The 19,111-nt window shown below is 43.9% G+C and overlaps 1 protein-coding gene across 3 annotated transcripts in view; it reads left to right on the top strand.

The window, feature by feature from the left end:
• Nucleotides 1-19,111, top strand: part of FAM171A2 (family with sequence similarity 171 member A2) — a 241,041-nt gene that overhangs the window by 101,712 nt on the left and 120,218 nt on the right. For all 3 annotated transcript variants that reach the window (XM_078645170.1, XM_078645168.1, XM_078645169.1), the window contains exon 3: nucleotides 11,980-12,072. In XM_078645170.1, coding sequence (XP_078501296.1) covers nucleotides 11,980-12,072 — 93 coding nt within the window. The remainder of the gene's footprint in view (nucleotides 1-11,979; nucleotides 12,073-19,111) is intronic.

A 19,111-nucleotide genomic window follows, 5' to 3' on the forward strand; every position in this document is an offset into this window, starting at 1 on the left:
AAACAATGTAGTTTGATTATACATTATTTCCTATGGGTTTTTATTTTAAGTCTCTACCCCCATTTTATTCTAGGGGACAGTGTTGCAGTATCAGTGATTAGCCATGTGATGGATTTACTCCAGCTCTGAGATGTAGCAATTTACTACTGTTTTGAGTCCCTTTTTGGCTTTATTAACTTTAGAAGTGCAGTTTGTGAATAGCAATCGACCTACTCTTTTGTGAGTGCATGCATGTCCCTCCCTTAAACCCTACGTAGCCTTCCCTCAACCCCTCCTTACAGTCATTAAACCTCTCCCATTTTGTAGTATGCAAATCCCTTTTTCTACCCACACACCCTGGCCAGACTAAGACTACTAAGTAGTAAACTTACATGTGTGAGGATCTCCCCATAGAAAAGGTAGGAGAGGTGGAAATTTACACTCGTAGGTTTGTGAGGAGCATTTTGTAGTACTTTAGTAGTGCTATCATCATACTACTAAAGTAGTACAAAATGCAGTTTGTGAATAGGCCCTGTAGTGCCTGCTTTTACCCACACCAGGTGTCCTGCTATTCAGTATTTCAACAAGAAATGATGGTGGCGCTCTATGCACTCCTAGAGAATCGGATCGCTTGCTCCAATTTCTTCAGGCAGAATCTGGAACTCTTCTGGGCTCAAATGCAGCCGTCTCTCAAACACCGAATGCTGTTCATAGAGACTAGACTGGTAGTGTCTGCTTCCCTAGACCTGGCTGCCTTGTACAGGGTTCTCAGATAACTCCGTGCCATTGGAATCTTTTGTCCAGCACCGGCATTTTTATTTAATACACCATTGCATTCTGGGAGTCGTCGGCTTGTGTCAGTTCAATTGAAGCAATTTAAAAGAAACATCTGAAAACAAAGATTTGCAAAAGAAAACTCCAGGACAGGAATAGGGGTGTCCCGGTGACGAAGAGTCATCTGGTAACGCTGCTCTTGCACCAAGTGCTGCTAAAAGAATCCCCAGGGATTCTGTGTGCTCATTTGGAGCTGGCTGTCTTGCACCAACTCCTTCTTAGCAAGGCATGGACTCTGTATACGTCCCTTACCTTCACGCCAAAAGACCATCATATTCTGCAGCATGCGAATATCTGGAATGAAATTATTGACCAATCTGGGTTGAATGAGAAATTATTGGAGGAGTTAGTATTTTTTGCTCCAATTGCCCTGGTAATTTGTCCTGCTCCCCTTTAGTTTCCCCCAGAGATTTCAGCTGCTTTTGGAGTTCTGCAAGAACTCTATTGGCCACAATGTCCCTGCTGCTGCCCATGGGGTTACAGGCCCCATCAGGAATTACGGACCTCTCGTAATGAGAACATAAGCCTTCTGCGTTATTTGTCCAGATCCGGTGGGCTATCAGACACACCCATTAGTGTCAGAGATAAAAGTTCCCGTTCTCTCTAGGCCAGGATTCTGGATGTTGAGATGGTTAGGCAAGACTGTCAGTGCTTAATTTGTAAAAAAAAAATAAGTGCCCGGGCCCTCGTTAGGAGGCCACTGCAGCTTGCACCACCCATTGCCCATGCCAGCCTGCCACTGACCGCACTAACACAACAACAAACCATCACATTCCTACAAGTCTGACAATTCAAATTTTTCCAGGCCCCAAAAGCTATAAGAATGGCAAGGACGACAGGTATTAGTTATTTGTAATGGATATATTGAGTTAATAAATGCCTGGTGTGCTAAATTTTAAATTAGACAAACAGTGCCACCATGTGGCAGACTGTCATAAGTGCTGGTTTTGACAATTAAGTGCTGGTGCCAAGCACTGGAAACCACCAGTTCAAATTAAGCCCTCCTCTCCTTCCTTGTCTCACTCGTGGTACTTGTGGTCAAGTGCTGAGAGCTTGCTCATAGGATACAGTGTGGTGGTTTGGATCAAATGGAGTGTAATGAGGGTGATTGTGATCAGTGAACATCAATGTGCATCCAGAGAGATTGCTTGTAACAAACATAAGCCTTTCAATTCCATGTAGATGAATTAGTGTTAAACCCTAGAAGCAAGCCTTTAGGGTTTCGAGTTATGGACCCAAAGAGACTTAACATAGCTTAAGATAAACACAGTACTAGCACCAATTAAATGAATGGCATTTTCCCATCCTATGAGGCAGGGTTGGTGAACCCTCAGAAGACCTAGGGTCACAAAGGCTGTGAAACCTTAACCTCGCGTCTTCGGCTGAGGTATCACCACTATTTACTCTCAGTGAGATAGTCAAAGGTCCAGTAATTCTGTGAGAAGGCACAAAGCAGCCAGAGGAGAGGGACTACCTCACTTAATGTAACACTGCCTGGACCACGATCCTGGGAAGTCTGCAGTGATTTCACAGGTAGCAGAAGGATCTCTACTGCTGTGGTTGCAATCATGAATCACAATCAAGTTGATGTAATATTATGTTGTCGTTTAGGTTAGGTATTGAAATGGCAAATTAACAAGAAAACAAAATGGCGCAATATGATATACATGCACATATTCGGCCACGCCCGGCCGCCGTCACATCATGGTGCATTTTTGTTTTTTTGACAATGCTGACCAGCATTGGCAGAACGCATTGGCTGAGTCAATAGGTCTGCATTGGCAAAAGCAAAATTAAAAGGCGTGACCTGTTGGCTTTGTCAGTGCTTGTGATGGTTCTGGGATACTCATTGAACGTTAAGGTAGTCTATAGGTATTGTATATAGTTGTCCGTACAGTTAAGGTTTTACATTGTTGTCCAGATTTCCCTTTGACCTGCTGGTATAGTAGGTTCCACCAGAAGCACATAGGGCATTGCCTCCACAATTACTAGTCGTGATAGAGAATGGGGCTCATTTGAAAGAGGTATTTTTTTGGGTGGGAGCACTAGGGAGTAAATGAAGTTCCAAGAAACAATGAGACGCTTATTCCTGCTAAGTACCAATCGCATATTGCGATCACTAGAAGCGGTGGAGCTAAACACCTTGTGGGTAAGTGACAGGCGGTGGCTCCAAGGGTCCGCTGAACTCTTTCACCACAGGTTCACCTCTACATCGCACATAGTGGAGGGATTGTGCTGTGATACGGCTGGCACTGGGCTATAAAAAATCCTTTGTTCCTGTGTGGAATATGTCCATCCACTAGGGAGGTCCCCTTCTCTGTAGTGATCCCTTGATGTCTTATTATGCCTGAACAGATCACCAACGTGGTACACCTGGTTTCCATTCCTTGGGCTATCTTCACTCTCTCGGGAGGATGAGAGGCTGTTCCTGCGTGGCTTTGAGGTACTCGTGCTTCTGCTGCATGGACAAGCTCTACGGATGGGCATCCATTTCAATTAAGGCTTCAGGCACAAACTCTTCCAGCGTGGTCTTAGCTCGGAGAATGGTCAGCCTATGGCTCGATTTACCAGTAAGAACTGCTCTGTTTCAAACAGGTCTATGAGGAATCACTGCTTAAGTTACTGTATTTAGAGCTCCAGTAATGTGCTGATTCAGGGGAGCGGAGCAGGATTCCAGCTCCCACTTAACAAGAGGCTTTATTTGAGTTTTCAGTGAAGGTGGCATTTTTATAAGAGCCGTTTTAAGCCAGATGCCATAAAAGCAACTCATAACAAGATGCTGGCAGTGACTCGAGAGGCAAAGTGATTGCAAGTCCCCTGTGTGCCCACTGGGTGCAATGTGTGTGTGTGTCTGCTTTTAGTGTCCCAGGGATAGTTTGGTATTACAGAAGGGGCCGCAGACACTTAATGGTCAGTCCCTCCTTTCCCTGGTTGTGGACCCCAGGAAAATGTGGGAAATCTTTGTGTTTGTGCCTGTGATATAATATAGAGGCAGTGGCAAAGGGGTTGTCGGGAGACACATTGATTGGGCGCCACATAGAGGTAGTCAGTGCTTAATTTAGTGGTTTCAGGTATCGCCCCCTGGCACTCAGTTTTGGACATCAGGTATTTTTTTCATCATCAGACTTTGATCCAGATCAAGAGAAAGAAAGGAGAAGAAGGCCAAAAATGGGGAAGAAAATGGAAGAGAAATACAGTGTAAAAACAGTGAAAAAGAGAATGCAGAGATCAAAAAGAACCTACATGAGTGAGATAAAGACATAGGACGTATAGGGCAGAGGAAGAAAGAGACATGAAGAGGAATCAAGAATAAGCTGTCTCAATATTTGACAACATCGACATTCTTCAGTACCAGTGGCAGTCTTCTGAGAAGAAGTCCTGGCACTTATTCTTTTGCAAATTTAGCACTGGAGGTGGTGCCCAGTTAGTGCATCCCCTGAGGGTGCCCCTAGTGAAGGGGTCACTGTGGGCCAGAGACTACCAGGCATCTCCCTGTAGGTGGGTGAAGTCGCTCACTACACCTGCTTCCAAGGGGATCTCTGATTCGGACTGTGCCTCGTACACCCAGTAAAGGTGCACTGTGGTGCGGACCATGAAAGTTCTTCCTGTCTATAATGTGGGTCCAGGGAGTGCTGACGACAGAGATGGGAAACACGTAGAGCAGTGGCACGGATCAGGGGTAGAAGGGCAGGGGGCGGGTAGGAGTGCGGGGTGCAGGGTGCGGGTGAGAGGGCGTAGGGCGGGGGAAGGGGGTTACTCCTCTGTCGTCTTTCCCGGCTGGAACAGCAAGCACCCAGGCTCCCCCTAAGCCAATCACAACACTGCAATGCAGCGTTGTGATTGGTCTGAGCACTGTGGTTCGGCGCTCAGACAGTGACTGAGACCTGGGCTTGTTCTCCACCCAGGCTGTAATGCATCCTGGGTGGAGAACATGCAAAGTACACATGACTGTTTGGCCGTCCCAAGACGGCTAGCCAAACATTCATGCGCACTTAAGTGCACATACCACTCCTCCCCCTGCTGGATGTGACGACAGCCAAGCCCCGCCCTGCCCCACAAAGCTGCTGCAGCAGGAAAAAATAAAATCATAATAACAACGAGTTACTATTATTTTATTTTTCCTTTATTTACACTGCTACAAAGCAGTGGGGCGACGTTCCTCAGCCTTAGAGGAAGTGTGATGTATTCATGTTATAAAGAAGTAGTCTCCACAGCATATGATGATTATTGGTAGTTTATTCAGTAGCCGAGAAAGTAACCTGTAGAGCCCACGCCAACCGCTGCACTGGAATCCCAGGAATGCCTAGACATAGGATTCCACATTCCAGTGCATGCGGCGGGGCGAGCACGAAAAGAAGTATGAGCAAGCACGAGGATACAACACATCCTCCTTTCTAGAAAAGAAAAGAATTAACTATAACATAAAATTCATATAAACAAAACAATGAAAGAAATTACATAACAGTTTGATGGAAGAAAATCATTCACCAACATTGTAGTCTTTGTGCCAAACAGGAGGTTTCCTCAGACGGGGAAAACTCATATTGCGGGTGTGAATGGGAACTGGCAGATGAGGATGAGAGGAAGCAGGACGGTGACATGAACTGGAAAAAGAAAAAGAGGTTCCTGATTGGTTAGGAGAAAGGGAACTACTAAGGTGAGACGGAACTTTGACAACCTTGGAGAGGCTCCAAACATTGCCGTCTGACAATTCCACTACTTGCCTACCCACTCTAACTACTAACAATGGGTCAGAGAAATGTGATACACCAGATCTAAGAAAACCAGACTTTCTCACACGTACCCAATCACCAACCTTGCATGGATTGCTGAAATTAGCAGACACCACAGGAGCACAGCGTCTAATACGTTTACCATCTATAAGATCCCGCATCCAGGGCTGGCTTAAGTTACATACACCCTTCCTCCCCCGCATTTTCTCAAAAGGGGACAAATCACCATCGGACTTAGGAGTATTCCGATAACTCCACAAAAGTTTCCTAACAGCCTCGTAGCAATTCTCACCGTTGCATACAGCAAGTTGCAGACCTTCTTTGAGCACCCTAATCCATCTTTCAACCATGCCGTTGCCTTGAGGGTAATATACAGAAGAGCGTTTGTGTAAAATGCCATGGTTGCAACAAAATGACTTCATCTCCGCAGAGGTGAACTGTGTGCCATTATCAGAAAGGATGGAAGTAGGGAAACCCTCTTTTTCCAAAATTGAATTGAGGAAATCGATAACTACCCTAGAAGATACATGGGGAACAAATTTCACTTCAGGCCAACTGGAGAACTGGTCTATCAAAACAATGGCATAGACTGGACTTTGACCTAAAGACATCGGACCAGCAATGTCTATAGAAACACATTCCCATGGTTTTGATGGTCTCGAGATAGAATCGTGATGATATTTAACAGGTTTTTGCGATTTATCACTCACACAACATTCAACACAAAATCTTACTTTTTTTTCAATTAATTTGTCGATACCAGGCCACCAAAATTCACTTCTTATTCTCCTTTTCATACTGGACATGCCTGGGTGACCCTCATGAGCCATGTCTAATACGGTGTCCCTTAAGCTGTCCGGAACTACCAAAAGTAAGCCTCTCAACAAAGTTTCTCCCTGGATGGAAAGTTCTTGAGCAACTTGAAAGTAAGGTAAGATATTAGGGGATAAACTGTTCTTGGAAGGCCAACCATTTTTGACAAAAGACACGACATCCAAGTAATCACGATCACTACTACAAGCCAAAACCCAATCATCTTCACGGATGCATCCATTGGAGACTTCACAAATTGACACCACTTTGTCAGGATCATCATCAGGAGCAACATGGTTATCATCTTCTACAGGTAACCTAGAAAGAAAGTCAGCAAGGACATTCTTTGCACCGGGAATATATTCAACAGAGAAATGAAAATCCTGTAACTTGTACTGCCATCTTGCAATTCTGGAAGTGGCTTTGCCACATCCTTTGGTCGTAAAAAGATCTACAAGGGGACGATGGTCAGAGCGTACAACAAAATCTGTACCGTATACATATCTGCGAAAGTACTCAATTCCCCACCAGCAAGCCAATGTTTCCTTTTCGAGAGTGGAATATTTTGTTTCAGCACCCCGTAACGGTCTTGATGCAAAAGCAATTGTGACAAAACCGCTGTTTTGCTTCTGCATCAGAACCGCACCAATGCCAACGTTGCTTGCATCCGTGACAATAAATGATTTACAATTGGTGTCAAACGGGGATAAGGCAGGAGCAGAAATAATGCATTTTTTAATAAAATTAAATTGACATTTGCAATTGTCATCCCAAATAAATTGTTGTTGGTTTTTCATCAACCTACGTAAGTGAGAAGTTTTATCAGAGAAGGAAGGGATGAACTTGGCATAATACTCGGCTAAACCGAGAAAGGATCTGAGTTGATCCTTGTTGACAGGTTCAGGTGCATTTTCAATCGCCTTAACTAAACTCAGTTTGGGAGAGATGCCCTCTTTACTGATGGAATGGCCCAGATAATCTACTGAATTTTTTCCAAATTTGCACTTTTCCTTGGTGAGGGTAAGACCATTGTCTTGTAAGATGGACAGGACTTTAAACAAAATTTCAGAATGTTCACGTTCTTTCTTGCCGAAAACTAAAATGTCGTCCTGAAAATATAACACATTAGAAACATTCTTAAACATGTTGTGCATTACTCGCTGAAACACTGAGGATGCGGACACTAACCCAAAGGGCATCCTTTTATATCTGTATGCACCCTCAGTGGTTATGAACGAAGTCAGATGCTTACTATCATCATGAAGAGCTATCTGATGGTATGCGTTAGATAAATCCAATGTGGTGAAGATAGATGCATCCTTAAGTTTAGAGAACATCTCTCCAATATTGGGTAGAGGATGTCTATCAACCCACACATTGGAATTTAAATCGCGCATATCCATACAAAGACGAATTTTCCCATTGGGTTTGTGGGCAACGACTACGGGCGAAAGCCACTCAGAGGATTCAATTTCCTCGATTACATCTAAGTCGCATAATTTCTGAAGTTCTTTTTTAACAGATTCTCGTAATGCTAAAGGTATGTTGCGTACTTTATGTACCTTGGGAACAGCATTATGTTTAAGAATGATTTTGTGTTTAAAATTTTTAAGCAAACCCAAACTGGGGGAAAAGACCTGCGGAAAAATAGTTTCCCATTTGTTGTCAGAGGGTACATCAACTGAATTGATGAAATCAGAATATCCCAAAACCTGATCAGGATGATTAGGATCCAGTTTCATCATCAATTCTCTTTGTTGTGGCCAACCCAATAAGCATGACCCATCTTTGGCAACATATACTTTAGCATGTATTGACTTGCCCTTAAACGACAAAGTGGAGGGAAAGTACCCAAATACCTCAATGGGTTTTTTACCATATCCCCTTAATTTTATGTCAGAGGGAAATAAAGATATGACATCTGGAAATTCTTTTAACAACACATCATCACCTATTAACGTGTACTTTGCACCAGAGTCTGCCATGACTTTTATAGATTTGGATCCAATTTGAAGCATGCAGAAAGGTGAGTCCTTTTTTTCTTCTCCGACTTCGTAGATGGTGCAAACATCATCGTCATCAATGTCCACCGGTTGAATCTCAGAGAATTTGGGGCGTCTAGAATCAGAATTTGAGTATTTTGATCTGTTGCGACTTTTGCACATTCTTGCGAAATGACCTCTAGACTTACAGTAGTTGCAGAATTGTCCTATAGCGGGACATCTTTTATCCGTTGCCACGTGGCCTGGAAAGCCACATTTGAAACAAACCACATCCTTTCTGAAGCTTTGATGTGAGGCAGAAGGAAACATAGGTTTGTTGGAAGGAAATTCAGATGTGTTTTTCTTGACATTTTGAACTACAGAAATATTGGGTTTTTCCAAAGAGGATTCTTTAGGCTTTTTATCGGATAATTCTTTGATGCCCAACCTCATATCTTCAAATCGGTGCGCAATGTCAAGTGCCTTAGAAAGTGATAAATCCTTTGCATCGAGTAATTTCTCTTGGAGTTTCACATCAGAAACGTTATGCACAAGCTGGTCTCTTACCATTTGATCATGGAATTGCTGATAGTTGCACTTGGCAGCCAAAATCCTTAAATCCTTGACAAAAGAATCAATTGGTTCAATGGGAAGTTGTTGTCTACTGAGAAATTTATGACGTGCCACGACTTCATTGACCTTTTTGATAAACTGTTTATCGAGCTGCATAATTGCATTTTCATAAACATCGGCTTCTTCTTCGGAGGAATTATCTAAAGTCAGGGGAGGAAGATGAGAAAGAATTTGTCTTCCTTCTGCGCCAAGTGAATGTTTAAGGATGGCGAGTTTGCGTTTGTCGGTATAATTCTCACCACCAATGGCTTCTAGATATGCTTCAAAACCTTCACGCCACTGTTTCCATTCTAAGGGTGGTTCACCAGGACTTGCCAAAAATGGAGGAGGAGCATTGAAACTCTCCATAATAATTGGCACTGAATTATAGAAAATGAATAGTAATGGTGAAATACAATTTAGATAGTATAACAAAATGCCTTAGTAACAAGAGACAGTGATGTCACAAACAACAGTGGCAGAAGTTCTTGAATGAAAAAAAATATATAATTTCTTAAAGAAAGAGACTCATTGTGACATATTTATAGTCTTTTGTAGAATAAAATAAGAAGTTTTTTTTTTTTGAAGAAGGGCTTTGTGACGTCACAAAGGTGAATAGCCAGGCAGATTAACAATGCCTTCGTGTTGACGCAGCTTGCTTGTGCTGACGCTGCCAGGCTAGAATGCGGAGCTTGAGCGCATGCGTTTACTCGCGCAGAGATTAGTATTCTGAGCGCGTGACAGTGCGCATGCGTTAATTCGCGCACGGAGAAGTCAAGCGTTTAGCTACAAAAAGGAATAAAATGAAAATAGTCTCACCGCTTGCTAACGAAAGAGCGGGATTTTCAGGAAAGTGTCAATAAATCCACAACGAAGGCTCCGCTAAGCTGACAGAGAAGATTCAGCATACCACAACGGCAACGGTAATCTTGGTCCGGAGGTACCGGGGCTGCAGGCTCTCAAATCGCGTAGGTCCACTTCTACCAAGTCGCCAGTGATGTATTCATGTTATAAAGAAGTAGTCTCCACAGCATATGATGATTATTGGTAGTTTATTCAGTAGCCGAGAAAGTAACCTGTAGAGCCCACGCCAACCGCTGCACTGGAATCCCAGGAATGCCTAGACATAGGATTCCACATTCCAGTGCATGCGGCGGGGCGAGCACGAAAAGAAGTATGAGCAAGCAGGAGGATACAACAAAGTGCCGCCACTGACAGAGAGGCAGTTACAACCCTGTCTTACAGATTTCTGCTGTCATGCACTAATTCAGACATTTTTCGAGTTAATGTATTTGCTATAAACAGGAAAAAGACAGTCACAGACCCCCTTCTTCGTCGGTGCAGCGCACAGCACAGGATCTTTATGCAGCCCTAGCTGAGCAGCCTATACCTGGCATAGTTTATGCACCTGCTTTCCATTCTCACAGATTTCCTATCCCGTGAACATCCCTCATTTAAATCCACCACCTTATTGATTTAATGTACACCGCAAAACCAAACACACAAGGTCAGGAAAGCAAGCAAAAAAACTGCTTTCCAATGTCAACAGTGTCATCTTCATCTTCGTCACAAACCTTCCCCTTAAAGAGGTTGAACGGGCACACACATCAAGAAATGTATCTTATACAAACTAAACATGTAGGTTTAATGCACTGTCACCTTTCGCCACAGTCATCAGTCTATGCATTCCAATAAAACCTGATACTTCAAACCAAGGTGGGGTACATTTCAGGATTTACTACACAAGATCAAACCTGTGTAGTGTATACTTTCATGATGTAGTGTTTACTTTCATGGTCTGGTAGCATCATAACAATGTACATAAACAAATTCGCTGGTCCTTATTTTTTGACCTGAGAAGGAGGAAGCGCCGAGTCTGTCCCTGTGGAATTCTCAAGTTTCGCCTGCTGGTCGCACATAGCCCACTAGAGCAGGAGCCTTCTCAATCCACTGAGCCCATCTTACCAGCCGAAGCCCACCTCTACACAGAGAGCCGAGCCGCAGCAACATGCTAAAAAACACAATCACTTCCAAAGCCAGTAGGTCTGATGCTGGCCACCACCCTTATGACTCTGCCACCACCTCGTTTTTTGTTTGCTAATGGTCTTTGTATGAAAAAATATGACACACGTTAGCAGAATTGGCGGTGCTTCAGATATAGGGAGGGAGGGAGGGAAGGAGGGAGAGGGAGGGAGGGAGGGAGGGAGGGAGAGGGAGGGAGGGAGGGAGAGGGAGGGAGAGGGAGGGAGGGAGGGAGGGAGGGAGGGAGAGGGAGGGAGGATGGATGGATGGATGGATGGATGGATGGATGGATGGGGTTGGATGGATGGATGGCAGCAGTAGGTCATGGCACTGAAGAGGGTACGTACGATGCGGATAGGCACATTGTGAAAGAGCAGAATGCCCTCACTCATATTCAGGTAAGTCAATGGCTGAAGAGGGCTGATCCTGTGCCCCATATTGTATGCTGTGTAAGGCGCAAGCAAAATATGAATGAAACTACATCAGACCAATACAGGCTGAGAACTCCTCTAGGTAAGGATTTACAGTATATATTTTGTATTGAAATAAAAATGTCTTGGCTAACTTAAGACCTAAAAGAGATGCCTCAAGCTTGCAAGACTACAGATGTGTTCCTGCAGGGGGAGCCCGAGCTCCGTTTGTGCTCTGCCAGCAGCCAGTGCTGCTTGTGTCGTGTTTTGGTTGCAGCAGGTGGACAGGATCCCGGCGCACCTCCTCAGACCCTCATGCTAAGGTGCTGGGCCTCTCATATCCCTCACACCTGCTCCATCCTGTCTGTGAGCGGGCCGCATTCCAAGCCCCTGACCTCTCGTTGTAGTGCAAGTGATGTGTGACCCCCTCCCCCCGCATTCCAGCCTCCAGTGCCCTGACAGGGTGATGGCGCGGGGTGACAGCTGCCTGGGAGAGGGTGGTGGAAGGTGCCGGCCGCCTGTGAGCCTGGCTGGGTCCGTCAGTCGGCCCGTGTGCAGCGCTGAGCTCACTCTTCTTCTCTGCTTCCTCCGCAGTGTACGCCTCCGTCAGCCTGTACCTGGTCCCGGAGCGGCCGGCCACCCTCATCCTCTACGAAGACGTGGTGCAGATCCTGCTGGGCTCCCCAGGTAAGAGGGCAGCGCGCGCTAACTGCGTCACAGGGGCAGGCCTGGGGGGCTGAAGCTGACACTGCAATGGGGCCAAACGGAGACGAATGTGTGCCCCTGTGGGGGTGGGGGTGGCTCATGGCACCATGTGGGGCCGAAGGAGGGCGGGGTGAAGCAGGGGTCTAAGCGAGTCGGCCTGCATTCAGGGTGAGAAGGGGTGCGCGAGGGGCCTTGACACGGTGGCCTAAGGTGTAAGATGGCTGCAGGTGGGATTGGAAGGGCGTGAGAGGCTGCACGTTTTGCCAGAAGAGATGCGACGGGTCCGAAGAGGGTAGTGAGGTCAGAAGGGTGAGAGGCGATACATTGGGCCAGAATGGACCGAACCGAGGTCAGTAAGGCGAGAAGCCTGTACAATGGGTCAGAAGTAAATGACCCGCACTGTGAGAGTGTCTGGCTGGGGGACAGGCCCAGAGAAGACGGAGAGCGCTATTTCTAGGGCTCGGGGTCAAAGGGCAGTAGAGGATTGTACAAACATACTTGGGGAGGGGAGGAGAGTTGGACGCACGACTCAAGCGATGTTGTGGAAGACGTTCAGGGCGTGGAGGAGAGAAGCTTCGCCCTAAAATATTCCACATTCACCTCAATCCTCCACCTCTCGGAGAGATTATTTTGTAACTTTTCGTACTCCTGCACTGACAGAATCATCGATTCTTCCATTATTTCTCACTTAATACTGCATTATCGACCTCTGTTTAGTAGTCTGACGAAAACAACGTGCCCTTCTACACAGCCCCTGATCTTGCCTTTCGTTCGCTCTGGTGGTCACCCCTCACCGCTTTTCTCTAATACATGTTCTTTTCGGTGAGTGTCCAGCTCTCAGATTCTATAATACTCTGCTTGAACCCGGACCCCTGCTCAGTCCACGGTGTGCTTAAATGCTTGAAGTTTTCCCTAGTTTCTAAATTTCTGTGCTGCTACTTATACCAATAACTTTCCTGTGCTCATAGCTGCCAAGGTTTCAGATTGCCATGTGTGACATTTTAAAAATTTTAGTGAAATTATGAGTGACATTTCAACGACTATGAGTGACACTTTCTCGCGAGCAAAAATCATGCAATTAAGACGAGGGAAACTTATAAGTATCAGAATTTACAGCCAATTGAGCAACAAGAAACTCCAAGAACTTCTTGAAACTGTTGCAGAGCACCAGAAATGGAAGGAGTCTAACCCTATTACTCCCACCTGTAACCGGACTGTACTGTAAACGAATGCATAACCATGAAATTACACAAGTTAAGTTTTCCAGCAGCAGTACTCGGTATTAGGTAAAACTAAACCAGGACTAAGGCAGCAGGCTCTCTGACTCCGGAAGGATAATCAGACAGAGCAGCCCTGCAGATCGATGCTTTTTAATATGTGAAAATATTTTGTTTCACATCATGACTCATGTTAGTAAAGGTCACGGTGGTGCTAAGGCGGGGCAAGTAGATGTGAATACCTGACGCAGTGCTTTGTAGAAGGACTAAGGGGAATGGGCTGTAATAATGCTGAAGGGTTCCTCAGTTCTTACCTCTCTGCGTAGGTGCTGTGGGTCAGTGTTTCACCTTCTGGCTGGTACCCAATTTCTTTGAGAACTACTGTTCCTACATTCACAGCCTAGGCTTTCTCATTCTGCCTTTTTCTTTAATAAACGCATGTCAATGGAGGCAAGCGGCTACAAAGAAGTTAACAGCTCTGAGCTCTTGCTGAGTGTAATGACTGCTGACAACAGGCCAATGTGATGTCAGCACAGTGAAAGCCTTATAGCCAGTCCGAGTTTCAGGCAACATTAACAACTGCAATGTTTTTTGATGGCAGTTTCAAAACTCACAATGGAAATAAAAGTGTCCAAGAACTTAACGCCGAGAATGGAAAGTGATGAGATGTTGCTTAGACATCTTACTGTAGTCTTATACTGCATCAGAATCTCCGGTTTCAAAGTCTGTAGTAACATGTAGCTTCAGTGAGGTTTTACTTTTTGTACCATCTAGTGTCAGCCAGCCTTGCAGCGCTCATAATGGCTACATAATAGTCTGGATTTGATTGCTACCTAACCTACATACATACAGCATCTCCGAGTCATTCATTCAAATCTTTATTTCGGCATTACGCCATAAAAGAACAAATTAAACATTACAATACAATTAAAATTAATAACATTCCATTGAAATGTAAAACACATTCTATATAACTGTGCAACATATGTTGAAAAACACTCGGAGCATAACAATAAAATCATATGAGACAGGAGGACACCTCAATTATTCTAAAAGCAGTTTCAATTAAGGAGTGCTATTGCAAACAGGTTCAAGTCCAGAGTTCAGGACCATAGTTTAAGGAGACTTGGTTCACAGCTGAAAGCCCATTTTTTTCCTACGGTAGCAAATAGAAAGTAAGAATCTACTAACACTGAATATTATCTGTTGCGAAGTGTTTGTAGTTAAAATTCTCAGAGCCTGAGGGCAGGACCTCAAGCCTAGTAATAGGCATATAGGCTTAATCCATCTTTTCCTTTCTTGACTGTAGATAGGACAGAAGAAAAGAATATGCTGCTCATTCTCTTTTTGGTTGTTTTCACAAAGTGAGCAAACTTCGTCCAATACCTCGGAAGATGGATCACGGTTCCTTGCCCAACGAGCCAAAGTTGATTTTATTAAAAGATTGCCATATCTAAACTTTAAAAACAATGTTTTGGCAAGTGGGGGCTCTATTTCATCCATAAAGGCCTCATATAAGGGTTCATCCTTAAAATTTTAAAATTTTGAAACTAATGAGCCACTGGTTATGGTATTTACAGTCACATTTGCTACATAGGACCAAAAAGCTTTTTTCAGGACTAATTTAGGATTAGATGGTAACAGCTCAGGGTGCTCCCAGAAATGTTTCAGGCCTATATTGTTAAACCAAATGCTAACATGCCTAAGCCATGGGATTTTTTTCTGGCTGTCCAGCGCCATGATCTCTATCAGCCCTTCTCTATATGCCTGAAGTTCGGGAACATGCCACAATCTTACCCAGAGCATAAGCGGCCTAATAAGAACGTGGTGATCTGTTCTTTTAAAGTTAAGGTCCAATTGCAGAGGAACTAATGGAGTTCCTCTCGGGACCCTTACCAAGCTTCGCAGGAAATTATTGTCTTGGATACTAAAGGTCTCCTTGGACCCTGGCCCCCACAATTCGGCACCGTAAAGCACTGATGATTGAACTTTAGATCTAAAAAGTTCCATTACTGGAAGCACCGCTTTACTGGTGCTTAAGCTTTGCTCTCTAAGTATTGGTTGGGCATTCTGAGCAAATAGCAATTTGCTTTTTTCCAATTGCGCTTTCCAAGTAAAGTTGGAATTCAGTGTCACCCCTAAATATGAAAAGTGAGGCACTGACTCCAACTTTAATTCTTTTAAGGTTAGGCAACCCTTATCTGGTTTGGTTGGATTTAGGGCCATGTATTTCGTTTTCTTTACATTGATCTCAAGCCCCTTTTGACTACAATAATCATTAAAAGTATTCAATAAATTCTGCAAGCCATTTTTTGTTTGGGATATCAAAATAGTATCGTCAGCAAATAATAGAGATGCTACCCTTTCGCCATTCAATTTAGGTGCATCATTTTTACATCTTTCCAAGTAAGAGGGAATATCATTCACAAAAATTGAAAAAAGGGTTGGGGCCAGAACACATCCTTGGCGAACTCCACGTTCAATTGGAATTTTCCGTGATAATTCGCCATTTTGACCCCATCTGATTCTCGCGAAGTTCCCTTCATGTAATTTTATAATCTGAGCTACTATATTGTTTGGCATACCCACTGCGCTCAACGTTTTCCACAGTAGATCACGTGGCACCAGATCGAATGCTGCCCTTAAATCAACAAAGGCAACATATAAGTGGGCTTTTTTTATCTTTACATACTTCCAATAAAGGCAGCAAAATCTAAAGCACTGATCAATAGTGCTGACTTTTGTTCTAAACCCGGCTTGGAATTTAGTCAAAAATGAATTTTCGTCCAACCAGTTACTCACTCGTACTAAGATATGACGTGAGTAAATTTTCTGAAGGATGTCCATTAAGCTTATTGGCCGATAATTACCGGGATCCTTCCTGTCTCCTTTTTTATATATTAAGACAATTTCAGCTCCCTTCCAGCTTTCGGGGAATTCTAAGCTGTATGATTGTTTATTGCACAGATAATTAATATATGGTACCCATATTTTCAAGTCGTGCTTGTAGAGATCCCCGGGGATTTTGTCCAAACCTGGGGCTTTCCCAGTTTTTACTTGGCTTATAGCCAACTCTGTTTCCCCCAGGGTAAAAACAAGCGGATCTGCTGGAGTTTCATAACTTGCTGCGTTGGATGCTATGTGAGGATCGTCATATTTTCTATACAGATTGGTAAAATGGGTTACCCAAGTTTGCTCGTCTAAAAAAGTGTCCTTAACCACCCTTCCTACCTTATTCCCATTTGCTATCAACCTCCAAAAAGCTACAGTGTCATGTGATCTTGCAGCTAACAACAATTCCGCCCATTTCTCTTCCTCCCACGCAATTTTTGAAGTCCTTTGGACGGTTTTGTAGTTGCTTCTAGCTTTTTGTACATCCAATTGCGATTTGGATTTAATCGCAATTAACAATTCCCTCTTGGAAACTCTACAGGATCTGTCATACCAAGGCTTGCTATGAGACAAATTCTGTGTCTTCTGCTGGTTTTTTTTAGGCATTTTTGTTACCAGTAATTTTAATTTTTCAAAAAAACTCCTGGTGTATAGTCAAAAAGGGAGTTTTGGCTTCCTCTTCAGGGGTTAAACTTAAGTATGTAGCAAAGGTCTCAGCAAAAAGTGAGTATATTTCGCTGAGAATATCATTACGATCCAAAATAAATGGCCATTTTAGCGATCTCCTGTTGTTACTAATGTGGATCTCATTACTATCACCAACACCTTCCTCAGATGAGAGTGGTAAAAAAGGATCACTAAATAGTACAGCATCTAGTGTCAGATTTAATGGAAAATGATCACTTTCGGCCCTCTCCATTATTTCGAGATCAATAAGATACGACCAGAGGGGGATAGAAACTATTACAAAATCCAAGTTGCTCTTATAGGTATTCCTACTAAAGGTTGTTTTTTTTGAGATGTCAGATGGTAACCGACCGTTACAAGCCCTAAGGTGGTGCTCTGTGCATAATTTGATCAGTTGAAGAGCCAGTGTGGAACATTTAACCGATTTGATGTTCCCGAGGAAGGGGATTTTATTTGCCTGATCTTCTTCCTCAAAAATCTCACTTAGTCCCGAAACAGGTTCGTAGTTACAATTCAGATCCCCAGCCAAGATGACAAAATCCTCCCTCGGATCCAACCCACTCAGGAAGCAATCTAGCTTAAAGACGGTTGAAGATTCCTTTGAGGAGGGGGTTGGCCTATTGTAGATATTTATTAGGAATAATTTATTCCCATTGGAGGTCATTATTTTTAATGCTAGGATATCTACAGAATTTGTGTCTATCACCTCAATGTTAACCTTTAGATTGATTTTAGCCCAGATCAAGAGATCCCCGGACGGCCTACCACTTCTAGAGGGGGTTGCTCCAATACCATAGGTCTTGTAGCCCACCCTGTGTGGAGTGACGACTGCCCATGTTTCCTGAAGTAAGCAAAAATCGAAGGATTCTATAAAATTAGCCCACTCAGGATCCCTCAAATTGCTAGCAACCCCGGCCACATTCCAGCTAACCAGCCTAACCGGCGCCCCTAGTGCAGAAGACATAGCAATATTAACCTTTGGCGTTGCGTCGCCAGTATGTGTCACCTGTTGGGTTGTCGAAAGTATTCCCTCAGAAGGTAAGTAACTTAAAGTGCGTGTTGGTTCTACCTGTTCTTCAGGAATATTATCATAACATGTTACATTTTTAACCAGAGGTCGGGATACATTGGTTGACAATAAATTGCGCTCATTTGCCACTCCCAGAACAGTGGGATCACTTGTGTCTCTTCCCTCATCCCCCCCATTCGGGAAACTTCAATCACAATTATCAAGACTACTGAAAACATCAAACCGGTTTGATGTCTCAAGTGGTGTGAAGGGTTTTAGATGATCCATCCTTCTGTCTTGAAAGTTTTGATTTCTAACTGGAATTTGGTTCCACCCCAAGGGATCTGGAGCTGTCACAGAGCGAGGGGCGTAATACGTATTCCTCATGCTCTGTTGATTCGGAGGATACTGGGGATAACTCCCAACATTCTGTACAATTGGATAGTTAGGTGGCTGAGTTTGGGTTATACAGTGTGAAGGGGGAAACTGAGATGGGAACACCACTGACCTTGGATAAAAATACATTAGGGATCTTGGAATTATAGTGTTATTAGAACTGCCCATCTGCCAATTCAATATAAAATGGACCGCATTTGGGTCCCTAAAGTTCACAACCACTACGTCACCTTCGATATCTTTGGTTCTGCCCCCCAACCAATCGAGGCGACGAACATGAACTATTTCCCCATTGATGTTATTTGCAATAGGCCTATGCATTCTCAGCCAATGCGTTATCTTGTTTTTTAATTGGAAAAAACCCTCCCTCTTATTTTGTTCCAAGACCGGCACACCTGTTAGGACTACCACATAGGGTAATGCCTCTGGCGGAAGTTCGGGCATTGGGACCCTTTTTGGTTTCCCCCAGGTGCGTCTAGAGTCCCTCACCTCCCTTGTTGAATCTGTCAAAACTAGATTGGATGTGTAACCAATGCTTTTAGATGTATTATCACTAGTTTTGTTATCAACAATGCCCAGCGATTGATCACCAGTTTTTGCTTGAGATGGTTTAGGGGATGCATGGTGATGAACAATAGCTGATACTATATTCCCCAAAGGTTTGGGGACAGATATAGTTGAGGAAGGGATAGGAGGAATATGGGAGGAAGTAAATGAGGAAGGTTGGACAGTAGATGACAGAACTTGTGGTGTGTAGTTAGATGGCTGACTGTCTACATTGGTGACACCCTTATGGCCTACAAGATCTTTAGTGGCCAAT

The sequence above is a fragment of the Lissotriton helveticus genome, chromosome 5_1 (genome assembly GCF_964261635.1).
Source record: "Lissotriton helveticus chromosome 5_1, aLisHel1.1, whole genome shotgun sequence".
Taxonomy (NCBI): Eukaryota; Metazoa; Chordata; class Amphibia; order Caudata; family Salamandridae; genus Lissotriton; species Lissotriton helveticus.